At 37.8% G+C, this 13,449-nt stretch overlaps 1 protein-coding gene across 2 annotated transcripts in view; it reads right to left on the bottom strand.

Annotated features, from left to right (window-relative positions):
• Nucleotides 1-1,020: 1,020 nt before the first annotated feature.
• Nucleotides 1,021-13,449, bottom strand: part of anxa6 (annexin A6) — a 59,125-nt gene continuing 46,696 nt past the window's right edge. The window contains exons 12-28 of one of the 2 annotated variants that reach the window (XM_078788324.1): nucleotides 12,659-12,752; nucleotides 12,411-12,506; nucleotides 12,282-12,340; nucleotides 10,534-10,656; nucleotides 10,383-10,441; nucleotides 10,201-10,279; nucleotides 9,670-9,751; nucleotides 8,399-8,493; nucleotides 8,171-8,284; nucleotides 7,018-7,108; nucleotides 6,845-6,924; nucleotides 6,644-6,697; nucleotides 4,951-5,044; nucleotides 4,717-4,812; nucleotides 4,583-4,641; nucleotides 3,383-3,520; nucleotides 1,021-1,347 (exon numbers count right to left, since the gene is read on the bottom strand). In XM_078788324.1, the coding sequence (XP_078644450.1) occupies nucleotides 1,288-1,347; nucleotides 3,383-3,520; nucleotides 4,583-4,641; nucleotides 4,717-4,812; nucleotides 4,951-5,044; nucleotides 6,644-6,697; nucleotides 6,845-6,924; nucleotides 7,018-7,108; nucleotides 8,171-8,284; nucleotides 8,399-8,493; nucleotides 9,670-9,751; nucleotides 10,201-10,279; nucleotides 10,383-10,441; nucleotides 10,534-10,656; nucleotides 12,282-12,340; nucleotides 12,411-12,506; nucleotides 12,659-12,752 (1,473 nt within the window). In that variant the 3' untranslated portion in view covers nucleotides 1,021-1,287. The remainder of the gene's footprint in view (nucleotides 1,348-3,382; nucleotides 3,521-4,582; nucleotides 4,642-4,716; nucleotides 4,813-4,950; nucleotides 5,045-6,643; nucleotides 6,698-6,844; nucleotides 6,925-7,017; nucleotides 7,109-8,170; nucleotides 8,285-8,398; nucleotides 8,494-9,669; nucleotides 9,752-10,200; nucleotides 10,280-10,382; nucleotides 10,442-10,533; nucleotides 10,657-12,281; nucleotides 12,341-12,410; nucleotides 12,507-12,658; nucleotides 12,753-13,449) is intronic. The other variant, XM_078788325.1, reaches the window with a different exon arrangement.

Genomic DNA, 13,449 nt, shown 5'->3' with positions numbered 1-13,449 from the left:
TTTGTCTATATGTGCCCTGTGATTGGCTGGCGACCAGTCCAGGGTGTAGAAGACAGCTAGGATAGGCTCCAGCACCCCCCGTGACCCTCGTGAGGATAAGCGGTAGAAAATGAATGAATGAGTTCTCCTCTTATATTGTGTGGAAGTGGTAACTTTTTGGCTACGTATTTTGTCTTTCCCCATCATCGGCTATCTCTGTGTGGAGTTTGCATGTTCTCCCTGTGCATGCGTGGGTTTTCTCCGGGTACTCCGGTATTACTCCCACATTCCAAAAAACATGCTAGGTTAATTAGCGACTCCAAATTGTCCATAGGTATGAATGAGAGTGTGAATGGTTGTTTGTCTATATGTGCCCTGTGATTGGCTGGCCACCAGTCCAGGGTGTAGAAGACAGCTAGGATAGGCTCCAGCACCCCCCTTGTGAGGACCACATTCTTGTTTTGCCATGAGTTATTTCTTTAATTCAAGTGTTTCTCACCTAAATATTCCAAAATGGAGCCATAGAAAGTTGTGAGTGCCGGGATTTTGATACAGATGGTGAGAAACGCGATTGAATCGGATAACAGGATAACATGATAGGACCACTAGCAAATAGCAAGTGATTGAGAAACCCATAAAAATATCTCGCTCTCCCTCTTGCAAGCTTGATTATGAAGTTCTGTCATTGTTGTAATTATTAGATCCTCACCTTCTTTTATCAGTTCCCACATTTACACATGTATGCTGGACACTTGACCTTTATTATCACATATTTTTTAAATGATTACTAATGTAGAGTGAATGAAATGTGTTCTATACGGAAAAAAATGTTCTATTCTTGAGCATGAATGTTGAATCACGAATGTACGGCCTTTTGCCAAACACATAATAAAGAAGCATTGACTTACAGGGAATTTCCTGATGTTAAATAGATCCCGTTCTGCTCAGTCCAACACAATAAATCATTGAGCTAGCAGCTAACATGCAAATCCAAGGGCTTCACGTTTTCCCACACATTGTGACAAATAGTAGAAAACATGCTGGAGGAAGTGAGCTTTATTGTACATAGTATGTCGTTTATCTATATCATCACAGTGATGGCTGCATAGACAATATGTGATAGTCTGTCAACAAAAAAAAAAAAGCAAAGTCCTGATAAAAGTGGCATGAAAGACGTGCACGTAACTTTGGTTTGGCAGCGTAGCGGCACTTCAGGGTGCTGCCAATAAAATATTGACCCGTTACAGTTTGACGGAGTGACGGCGCCTGTCGGTGGCGGGTCTCACCAGATGTGAAGATGTGCCAACGTTAATCCTCCCCACCACAGAGCACCAGAAGGGTTTTACGGTAATCTCCTGAAGTGTCACCCTGATCAAAGAGGGAAAGTACACAAAGGAAAATATTAAAATTTGTGAATGAGACTCTTCCTGTTGGGTTTGCTTATCATCCATCAATAGTCTGATACAAACGACAAACTGTTACTACATGCTGGAATCAGAAAGGGAACATGCATAAGGCAGCAAACTGAATATTAAAAAGTGAAAGAAGCATACAAATATTATTAAATATGATCTTGATGAAATAAATTTACTGGGAATACTCGCTATACGAGCTTTTACCTCTTTCCCATGAAAAGTCACCAAGGCGACCGAACTGAACCTCCATTTTCATTATCGATTTGTTCCAAAAGATAAACAAAAAACGAAACGAACAAAAATCAAACCAAAAAATGTGATGTGTTTCACTTAAACCGTTCCCCCGCAACCTGCATTAACTAGGAACCTTTAAATAACAATCCTACCATCGTATCTGCCCTGAATTCAACACAGTTAGCAACTTTTTAAAAAGCACATTCCCCGAACACTCTAAAATGCGTAGTGCGCTTGAATGCCTCATCACCTCACGCCGGAATAGATAGATACACACATGTTCATCATCCTGTGTGTGTTGTATAAATAAATAAACCAACTACACACACGGAATAAACATAATGAAAAGGTTCCCCCTGGCCAGAATCTGTCTATAGTGTCCCAACACTATCCATTCTTCAAAGAGAGTGATTCGCCAATACGTGGAGGCTTTGTTTGGGTACCGGACTAGTTTGTTTGGTAGCACAATAACTGAGACAGTGCACAAAAACCCAAATGTATTTCATTCATTCCTTTTCTACTGCATTTCTACCCTGGACTGGTAGCCAACCAATCACAGGGCACATATAGACAAACAACCATTCACACTCACATTCATACCTATGGACAATTTGGAGTCGCTAATTAACCTAGCATGTTTTTGGAATGTGGGAGGAAACCGGAGTACCCGGAGAAAACCCACGCATGCACGGGGAGAACATGCAAACTCCACACAGAGATGGCCGATGATGGGGAAAGACAAAATAAGTAGCCAAAAAGTTACCACTTCCACACAATATAAGAGGAGAACTCATTCATTCATTCATTTTCTACCGCTTATCCTCACGAGGGTCACGGGGGGTGCTGGAGCCTATCCTAGCTGTCTTCTACACCCTGGACTGGTGGCCAGCCAATCACAGGGCACATATAGACAAACAACCATTCACACTCACATTCATATCTATGGACAATTTGGAGTCGCTAATTAACCTAGCATGTTTTTGGAATGTGGGAGGAAACCGGAGTACCCGGAGAAAACCCACGCATGCACGGGGAGAACATGCAAACTCCACACAGAGATGGCCGAGGGTGGAATGTGGAATCGAACCCTGGTGTATTTACAATATTTTTTGAGGATAATCCAATCAGGCTCCACTGTAATTTACTGTATAATAAGTGTTTGGACTCTCATACTGGATTTAAACCAACAATTAAAAATTGGCGGGGGAAATACTCTTCGCAACAATCTGGTAAAAAGGCAGCTTTTCTTAACTAACCTTGTTAGAAATGACTCATAAGCTGGTAGGTAGTTCTTAAAATTACATATAAATCAATAAGAGACGGGAAATATTTAACAAAGTCAACTTTATAGTCACTCATGACAACTTCAACTGAAGTGATAAGACTTGTTGGCAGCACGATAAATAAATAACAGAATGTCTTGCTTATGTCATTTCATGTGGAAGTTATTATAGAAATGTTCCCGGGTACTTCCTGTCTCTAGAGCCGTCAGCCAATCATGCGGCAGATAGAGAGGAAGTAGAGCACACGAGGGAAATTCCTAAACATCTGTGAAGAAGCCACAGACCCGCAGTCCACCGCAGGAAGCGTATAGATGATTACGCTCCATCATGTCAGCACAAGACGACGATACACACGGAACGATGCAACACAACAACATAAAACACACAACAACATGAGACACACAACAACATGAGATGAGAATCGAACTCAGCAGCCCGGAGCGTTAGTCGTGGACAAAGATGCTGACTTACGATCATTGTCTCTACCTGGATGAATTCATGCAGGGAGGCGTCCTGTGTTTCTTTAAACTCTTTACGAACGTTGAAAAGGTCGATTTCGCTACGGGACACCATGATGCGGATCAACGCTCTGTCGTCTGTGCCGAGACCCTGCAAAGGAGTTAGTGGAATTAGTAGTTAGTCATGACTAATATTATGATAATATGATTTATTTTCTAAATATCAGTCAATGACAGCGGCTGCACGGTGGATGAGTGGTTAGCATGTTGGAAACACAGTCAGGAGATCAGGAAAACCCATAGTTCTTCGGATATTGCTGTGGGGGTCTTTTGTGACCTCTTGAATGAGTTGTCGCTAAGCTCATGTTGTTATTTTGATTGGCCGGCCACTTCTGGGAAGGCTCTCACTGTGGCTTGCTGGAGTCCCAAAGCTTTAGAAATGTCTTTATATTATTTTCCAGACTAATATATTTGAATTAATCTCAGTTAATTTATGTTTTAAGAATGGGAAAATCACTTTTTGTGTTAATTTTGTTGTCATTGACTAATATTTAATATTTGTTTGATGAGTTGAAACAAATATTTAAGTGTGACAAACGTGCAAAAAACATAAACGGTGGATGAGTGGTTACCACATAGGCCTCACAGCTTGGAGACCCGAGTTCAATTCCACCCTCGGATATCGCTGTGGGGTCTTTTGTGACCTCTTGAATGAGTTGTCGCTAAGCTCATGGTGTTATTTTGATTGGCCGGCCACTTCTGGGAAGACTCTCACTGTGGCTTGCTGGAGTCCCAAAGCTTTAGAAATGACTATATTATTTTCCAGACTAATATATTTGAATTAATCTCAGTTAATTTATGTTTTAAGGAGGGGGAAATCACTTTTTGTGTTGTCATTGACTAATATTTACATTTGTTTGATGAGCTGAAACAAATATTTAAGTGTGACAAACGTGCAAAAAACATTTAAAAATCTGCAATGGGGTGAACACTTTTTCACATCACTGTATGTGCTGCACGGTGGACGAGTGGTTAGCACTCGCCATGCTCGCTCTTTTCTGAAATCAGTGACCTTTAACCTCACAAATGTGAGCACTATTAGAAAAGGGGAACCAAATCTATACTTTCGTAGATTTCCATATCCTGTTTTTAATGGTTAAGTTACATACTTTGATACATAAAGCGTCCTATTTATTGCACAACACATACATACCTTCATTGCTTTGTACAAACGGTCTGCAAAATAAGAAGGCTGGTTCTTCACGCTGCGAACTGCAACACAAACAAAGCAAGATGTGACAAAGTGAGCGCTGAAACTTAGTTATTTATTTTAAAGTCACATATTACCTAAGGCATAGAAGACGTTTCTCACATCTCCTGACATTTCCTTCTTGATGATTTGTTCGATATCCTTATTGGAACATCGGACAAACTCCTGGAAAACTGAATAAATAAATAATTGGTATCACCACGGCTGATTCACTTACAGTGTCACACAATAATAAACCCAATAATGCTCACTTTTGTGAGATACTACAGATTATAGGAAAATCATTTTATAACGGGAGTTTGGGGTGTAACCTTTCCGCAGATGAGGGAAGCTTCTGGTGCACAGAATGCTCATGAACTTCATCACCCTGTCATCAGAGTCAGCATTGCATGCGTCAGCAAGTTCCTGGTGATATGAGTGAGGGAAGGCAAGAAAGTTAGTCGTCCATCGTTCACACAGTTTTTCTAAAATATATGAATTAATAACATTAATTAACAAATCATGATGTTTCATAGTGGAAAACTCCCCTCAATGAAGCATTTTCAGGCATAAAAATGGCTACATCAAGTAAAACACAAATAAAAGGCATTCAAGAGATGCATGTGAATGATATGTGAATGATAAAAACCTTAAACTGTATTATGGAAAGCAGGAAGTGAACAAATGTAACAGTTACTGATTGTAAAAGTACCAGATGGAGGGGTAGGATTTATTAAGCTTTATATATATCACCTTGTACTTCGGTACGAGGTACATTATTAAAAAAACAAAAAAATATTATGGAAAGCAGGAAGTGAACAAATGTAACAGTTGGCTATATTGACAGTTACTATGGTACACATTATGTCATTGTACAGTCATATCATATCAGGTGCATTATTTAAATAAAAAAAACTGGAATTGTATGATGGAAAGCAGGAAGTGAACAAATGTAACAGTTACTGATTGTAAAAGTACCAGATGGAGGGGTAGGATTTATTAAGCTTTATATATATCACCTTGTACTTTGGTACAAGGTACATTATTAAAAAAACAAAAAAAAATATTATGGAAAGCAGGAAGTGAACAAATGTAACAGTTCACTATATTGACAGTTACTATGGCACACATTATGTCATTGTACGGTCATATCATATCAGGTGCATTATTTAAATAAAAAAAACTGGAATTGTATGATGGAAAGCAGGAAGTGAACAAATGTAACAGTTCACTATATTGACAGTTACTATGGTACACATTATGTCATTGTACAGTCATATCATATCAGGTGCATTATTTAAATAAAAAAAAAACTGGAATTGTATGATGGAAAGCAGGAAGTGAACAAATGTAACAGTTACTGATTGTAAAAGTACCAGATGGAGGGGTAGGATTTAATAAGCTTTGCTTCTTCCTACTCCTTTTTGGACATGTGGAACTGTGAACTGATTATGGGATGCATTCAATTGTAATTTGATACATGTTCAAATGAAATAAAACCATTACCATTACCATTACTATTAATTACCATTACCATATGTGGTATTCTACACTGGTCACTAGGTGTCAGTATTTTTGCTGTAATGGACGGTAAGACACACAAGCACCAGACTCGATCGCCAGAACAACAGGCTTTTATTGCAGGTTTGAATTATCAGGCACTAACAGGCATTAACAGGCACAATATTCTCTAAAAAAAAAAAAATTGTATCAACTCTGACCTTCCAACGACACTTCCTGTCTGCCCGGCGGCAGTCAGCTCCCTTAGGGAACAAATTTATAGCAACGCACACAAGGACCAATCTTATTGTATTTACTCGCATTATGTCACTATATTGGTCATACAAGTGTAAAGGTGACTATAGGGGTGTTATTTTATGTTGCGGAGGTATTTAGAACGTTGTAAATAGGTCTACTATGCTTTAACTACGAAACTATTCCATTTGTAAGTCAGGAATCCTATCTGACTTATTACGGTCGGGTCTGGAGCAAACTAACCGGGACCTGTTTGAAATGGATACTCACCTGAGCATCTGAATTGGCTCTTTCCAAATCGGCAGGGCCATCTTCCCTTGCACCCTAAGCAATCACGGGTCAAATGGATCAATGGCGTAATCACACTAATATTGTTACAATACAAAATATTTCATTGCAAAATGACATCACATCAATAATTCAATATGTATAAGACAAAATGTATAATAATATGGAGTAGATCTCAATTACCTGCACAAGTGAAACCAAGATGCGGCAGAAGTGGCCTGATGTGTCCGATTGAATTGCTTCCTCCAAAGACTTTTTGTAAGCTGTGGCGTTTATGTGGAGGATGCAATATGAGTACATATCAGGTTAGAAATGTCGGCAAAACAATACATCCTCATTACCGTCCACAAACGCACCTTCCTGAAAGGCGGCATTCATGGCTTGGATTTCCTCGTTGCTCCTAGTGACCAGGATCTCAATTAGAGCGTGTTCATCGGTGCCAGCGCCCTGCCAAGAAGCACATAACTCTTGGAAATAACTAATTAAATTTGATGTGAATGCATGTCAATTATGGAAACATGGGTTATTGTTTTATCTAAGAAAGGATAACCTGTAATATAAAGGATAAAGGAATAACAAAATATTGGCACACAAGCCCAGAGCGACCGGAAAAAAGCCCACATATAAGATGCTCCGGAGTATAAGTGGCAGGACCAGTCAAACCATGAATGAAAATGTGACTTATAGTTCGGAAAATATGATACATTTTCACACCGATTGAGGAAACTCAATATTATGAATTATTTAAAAACTACTATTAGATTGAAAACTAAATCACAATGGCTTCACTTAATGTCGTTTCAACAGAAAAAGTAGTTCCTACCAACTCAAGATCTCAATAATTACTGTTACGTTACTGAAAATTATTGAATTTATTAAAATATCGATATTTGGATTTCAGAATCGATTTTACAGCATGAAGCTCTGGTAATGACAGTATCGATATTTCAGGATCGATCCGCACATCACTACCCAGCCAACATTGCTTGAACTGGGCCCCATATGGTTTCAATAACATGGGTCCTATACAGGAAGCCCATGTGGGGTCACCACATGGGTCCCATAGGGGATGTGAGTCCACAAAGTGGGCATGGACTAGAAGAGGGAGAGTTATGTGGGTCCCATATAGGTATAACTTGACATGAGCCCCACGTGAAAAACCCATGTGGGCCAACTCCATGGGCCCCATAAGTGATACAAGTGGGCAGACTGGGCATGGGTCGGAACCGGATATCGTTTTTTTGGGCCCACATGGTCGACAAGAGTGGGCTAAGTGAGCATTGAGTTGAAGTAAGCAGGTTTGTGTAGGCCTCATATGGTTTCAGTAACACGGGTCCTATATAGGAACCCATGTGGGTAGACCATATGGGTCCCATAGGGGATATGAGTCCACAAAATGGGCATGAGATGGAAGTTGACGAGTTACTATGTGGGTCCCATATAAGTACCTCGACATGAGCCCCACATGAAAAACCCATGTGTGCCACTTTTATAACCTTTATATCGTACCTCCATGGCCTTCCTCATCATTTTGGCATCAAACTCAGCGGGGGTCAACATGAGCCCAATAATGAGCCTCTCCAAGTTCTTGGACAGTTCGGACTTCAAATCCTTCATCAGATCCTGCAAACAGTTCCAAGTTGTTCCAAGCTTGTCATTGATATTGTTAATCTAAATGTAATGTACTGTTTATTCCATTATTATGAATGATTATATTCATAATCAATCATCACTCACCCTTCCCAGTAGTGATTTGAAGGTCTGTCTGATCACTTGTCTCTGTGCATTGCTTCGATGTGCAACTATGTCAATAATTGCATCTTCGTCAGTTCCTGTTGCATAGGGTGATATTTGTTACTGAAAAACTAAAAAAAAATTAGAAATGTTTACACCAAGGGTGTCCAAAGTGCGGCCCCTGGGGCACAAAGAGCAGAAATGGAGGAAATGGTTGTAACTTTATGGGAATATTACGAGAAAAAGTTACAATCTAACAAAAATAATTTTATGAAAATACATTTGTAACATTATGGAGGAAAATATTAAAGAAAAAATCTGTTATTTAAATCGTAATTAATTAAACCGTAAATTATTTAAATCGTAAGTAATATTGTGAGAAACAAACAAAATAAAGTTGTAATTTTTGGAAAATTAGGTTATGGGAAAAGTTTGAAGTCAAAATATAACGGGAATAAAGCATTAAAAATTACAAGATTAATATTTATGAAAAGAAAGTTTAAATATTTTTTGGGGGAAAAAGCCAAAATGTAAAAAACTATTATAAATGTTTACACCAGGGGTGTCCAAAGTGTGGCCCCTGGGGCACAAATAGCAGAAATGGAGGAAACGGTCGTAACTTTATGGGAATATTATGAGAAAAAGTTACAATCTAACAAAAATAATTTAATGAGAACAATTCTTTTAACATTATGGAGAAAAATATTAAAGAAAAAATATGTTATTTAAGTCATAATATTGTGAGAAACAAACAAAATAAAGTTGTAATTTTTGGAAAATTAGGTTGTGGGAAAAGTTTGAAGTCAAAATATAATGGGAATAAAGTCATAATATGACAAGATGAAAATTTATGAAAAGAAAGCTTAAATATTTTGGGGGAAAAAAGCCAAAATATAAAACAATTATAAATGTTTACACCTGGGGTTTCCAAAGTGTGGCCCCTGGGGCACAAATAGCAGAAATGGAGGAAACAGTCGTAACTTTACAAGAATATTACATTACATTTAACAAAATGTTTTTATGAAAATAAATGTTTTACATTATGGAGAAAAATATTAAAGAAAAAATATGTTATTTAAGTCTTATAAAACAAAGTTGTAATTTTGGGAAAATTAGGTTGTGGGAAAAGTTTGAAGTCAAAATATAATGGGAATAAAGTCATAATATTACAAGATTAAAATTGATAAAAAGTTTAACCATAGATAACGTGTTAGCATATCCATAATATCCTTTTGGACACCCCTGGTTCGTACTGTCAAAATAAGATTAGATACCGAATCCCTTCATGGCTTTTCTTAGCGCTTGTGCATCAGCAGCAGGGTCAAAGTTGGCTGCGGGGACAACTGTTGGCCTCAGCTGCAAGAGGAATTTAGAAAATTAGATTATAGTGTTAACAAACACATGACGAGGTTCCACAGAAAAATGTTAAAAAGCTCCCATGGTGGTTATTTGGTGCTTGGAATGAACTGAAATTGTGCAGCAGCTCATGAATATTTATTTTTGCTGACATTTGATGGGAAGCATGTCATGCTGTGGTTAGAGACAATGACGTGCGAGTGGGCGGCCTGAAAAGGTGTCTGCTATTGTCAAAACAAATGCTGAATCTTCTGGCTTCCAATGCAAAGCAAAGCAAAAACAGGATTGGAATAAGCATGAATGCTAAATATGTGCAATTTATTGATACATGCATCCATTAAAAGGCATGCTCTTATTATTATTTGTAGTAATTCTATCATTAAGTATATCCCTGCCGAGGCCAACCATGCAACGCCAGTTGTAGTTTGCAGCACAAAGGGGCATCAAACCTGGACTTTGGTCATGGCGCTTATTTCCCACATCTTGTAGGCTATCTGAGCAGCTTCAGGGAAAAACTCTCCGGCGAGGCTGCAACACAGCAGAGCGAGCAGAGCTGACACAATCAAGCGTACGCTGTTGTGGGTGGTGCTCTGTCCCCCCCATCAGGTTGTGACTGCAACTCCACGCTTACTCATCATCTCCCCCACACAGATTCAGCAGAGTCCTCTTGTAATCACCGGATGTGTCATCCTGTTGTCAACAAGCACAAGACAGACGTACATGAATATATATTATATTATAATATACAGTATATATTGTAGCCTTATTCGCCCTTCGCTTACCTTAATCATGTTGTAAAGTGACTTCTCATATCGGAGCCTGAAACACTCGCGGATATCCAACATGTCTATTTCAGAGCGAGCAATCATGATCCTGATCAAGGTGTTGTCAGCTGTACCGAGACCCTGGAAGTGAAGCAGAGGTTGGTTCAAGTGAGCCTCAATGAGGACAGAATGAGGAACTAAAGACTAAGACACATACTGTACATTTAGAGTAGTTACCAAGGAATTTAGAGTAGTTACAAAGGAACTAAAGACTAAGGCACATACTGTACATTTAGAGTAGTTACCAAGGAATTTAGAGTACTTACAGAGGAACTAATGACTAAGTCAGATACTGTACATTTAGAGTAGTTACAGAGGAACTAAAGACTAAGACACATACTGTACATTTAGAGTAGGTACAGAGGAATTTAGAGTAGTTACAGAGGAACTAATGACTAAGGCACATACTGTACATTTAGAGTAGTTACCAAGGAATTTAGAGTAGTTACAGAGGAACTAATGACTAAGGCACATACTGTACATTTAGAGTAGTTACAGAGGAACTAAACACTAAGGCACATACTGTACATTTAGAGTAGTTACCAAGGAATTTAGAGTAGTTACAGAGGAACTAATGACTAAGGCACATACTGTTCATTTAGAGTAGTTACAGAGGAACTAATGACCAAGGCACATACTGTACATTTAGAGTAGTTACCAAGGAATTTAGAGTAGTTACAGAGAAACTAATGACTAGGGCACACACTGTACATTTAGAGTAGTTACCGAAGAATTTAGATTAGTTACAGAGGAACTAATGACTAAGGCACATGCTGTATATTTAGAGTAGTTACAGAGGAACTAATGACTAAGACACATACTGTACATTTTGAGTAGTTACAGAGGAACTAATGACTAAGGCACATACTGTACATTTAGAGTAGTTACAGAGGAACTAATGACTAAGACACATACTGTACATTTTGAGTAGTTACAGAGGAACTAATGACTAAGGCACATACTGTACATTTAGAGTAGTTACAGAGGAACTAATGACTAAGACACATACTGTACATTTAGAGTAGTTACAGAGCAACTACTTACTTAAGGCCTATACTGTACATTTATGGTAGTTACAAAGGAACCAATGACTAAGGCACATACCGTACATTTAGAGTTGTTACAGAGGAACTAAAGACCAAGGCATGAACTGTACATTTAGAGTAGTTACAGAGGAACTAATGACCAAGGCATAAACCGTACATTTAGAGTAGTTACAGAGGAACTAATGACCAAGGCGTGAACTGTACATTTAGACTAGTTACAGAGGAAGTTAATGAAGAATTCATGTGGAACTAATGAGTAGAGTAGTTATGGATAATGACTAGGGCAATAATAATTTTAATTTTAATTTTAATTTTAATTTTAATTTTAATTTTAATTTTAATTTTAATTTTAATTTTAATTTTAATTTTAATTTTAATTTTTTATTATTATTTATTTTTGTTATTATTGTTATTATTGTCGATTATTATGAATTATAATATATAATTTTATTAATATATAATTAATATATTAATTAATATATAATTTATTTATATATTAATATATATAATTTATATAATTATTTATAATAAATCATTATTATGAATTATTACTATTATTTCATTATTTAAACAAAGGTATGGTAGGTAAATTTGGGCACCTTTGCTGTATGAATGTGACATTAGGTTTTAAATGTAATGCCCAGACATGTACTGTGTTACCTTCATGGACTTGTACAGGCGCCTGGCAAAGAACATGGGAACACTGCGTATGCACTGGACTGGGAGAAAAACGACAAAAAGGCTTGTTGCATTTAACCGTGTCATAAAAAGTGCTGCAAGGCGTCTTACCAACAGCAAGCATCAGCCTCTCAAAGTCTCCAGACAACTCGCTCTTTATGCTGTCCTCGATGGACGTCTCTGTAATCTTCTCGTATGCATCGAAAACTACATAAACAAGATGCGGGAGAAGGCTTTTAAATCAATGCTACATTCAAGGTCTCCTCATTCTTACTTAATTCTCCATTGACGTTTTACTCTATTTCACAATCACACCACTGATAGTTAGTCAAGTTCTTTCCTTACTAGCTTGAACTCACCCATGCGGAGGTGGGTCACGCTGCGGTTCCCCAGAATCATGATGAATTTGGCCTCGTCTGTTCCCCACTTCTCTTCCCCGGCAGCATAAAGGTCCTTGGTTGAAACAACAGAGATAATAACGCTTCATTACGCTGATAAATGGATGCACGGCAGTGTTTCCCACAGGGCTGCAATCTATGTGTGGTGGTTAGAGAAACAATGTGTAGTTCCTATGTTTAGAACAGGGGTCTTAAACTCGCGGTTTTATGTATGGAAAAATATAATTGCAAGTACCTAAGTCACAATTCTGAGTCATTTCTGTGGTGGTCTATGTCAGGGGTCTCAAACTCGCGGCCCCGCGGGCCAAATGCAGCCCGCGAGACGCTACTTTGAGGCCCCCACCTTGATACCAAAGTTTAATGTTTAAAAATAAAACGGAAAAATACACGTCAAGATAAAGCATCTCATCAAATATGTTGTTAAAGTTACGACGCTGCTTCCGGAATGTAACTGAGTACAATGCTAACTTGCTAATTGGGTCAAATGATTAAGTTTCATTAATGTTCATGTTAAAGGTTAAATAAATGTTAATACTGTACATTTGAATGTGAAAAAAATAATTAGTTAATTTGTTTATTTTTTTTTTATCTTATTTTGTGTATAGAAAAATAAAAATTAAGATATTTGAGAACAGTGGAATGTTTTATCAGATATTTTGGTGTGGAAAACCGGAACCAAAGTACTGAAAAAGTGTAGGTTATAGCAGAAGCAAAAGCATTGAAGATAGTTTTTTTTATTGATTTTTTTTCCA

This window comes from Doryrhamphus excisus, linkage group LG22 (assembly GCF_037039965.1).
Source record: "Doryrhamphus excisus strain RoL-2023G ecotype Guam linkage group LG22, RoL_Dexc_Guam_v1.1, whole genome shotgun sequence".
Lineage (NCBI taxonomy): Eukaryota > Metazoa > Chordata > Actinopteri > Syngnathiformes > Syngnathidae > Doryrhamphus > Doryrhamphus excisus.
The sequence above is the reverse complement of the archived record's forward strand: the minus strand, read 5'-3'. Positions and strand labels throughout refer to the sequence as shown.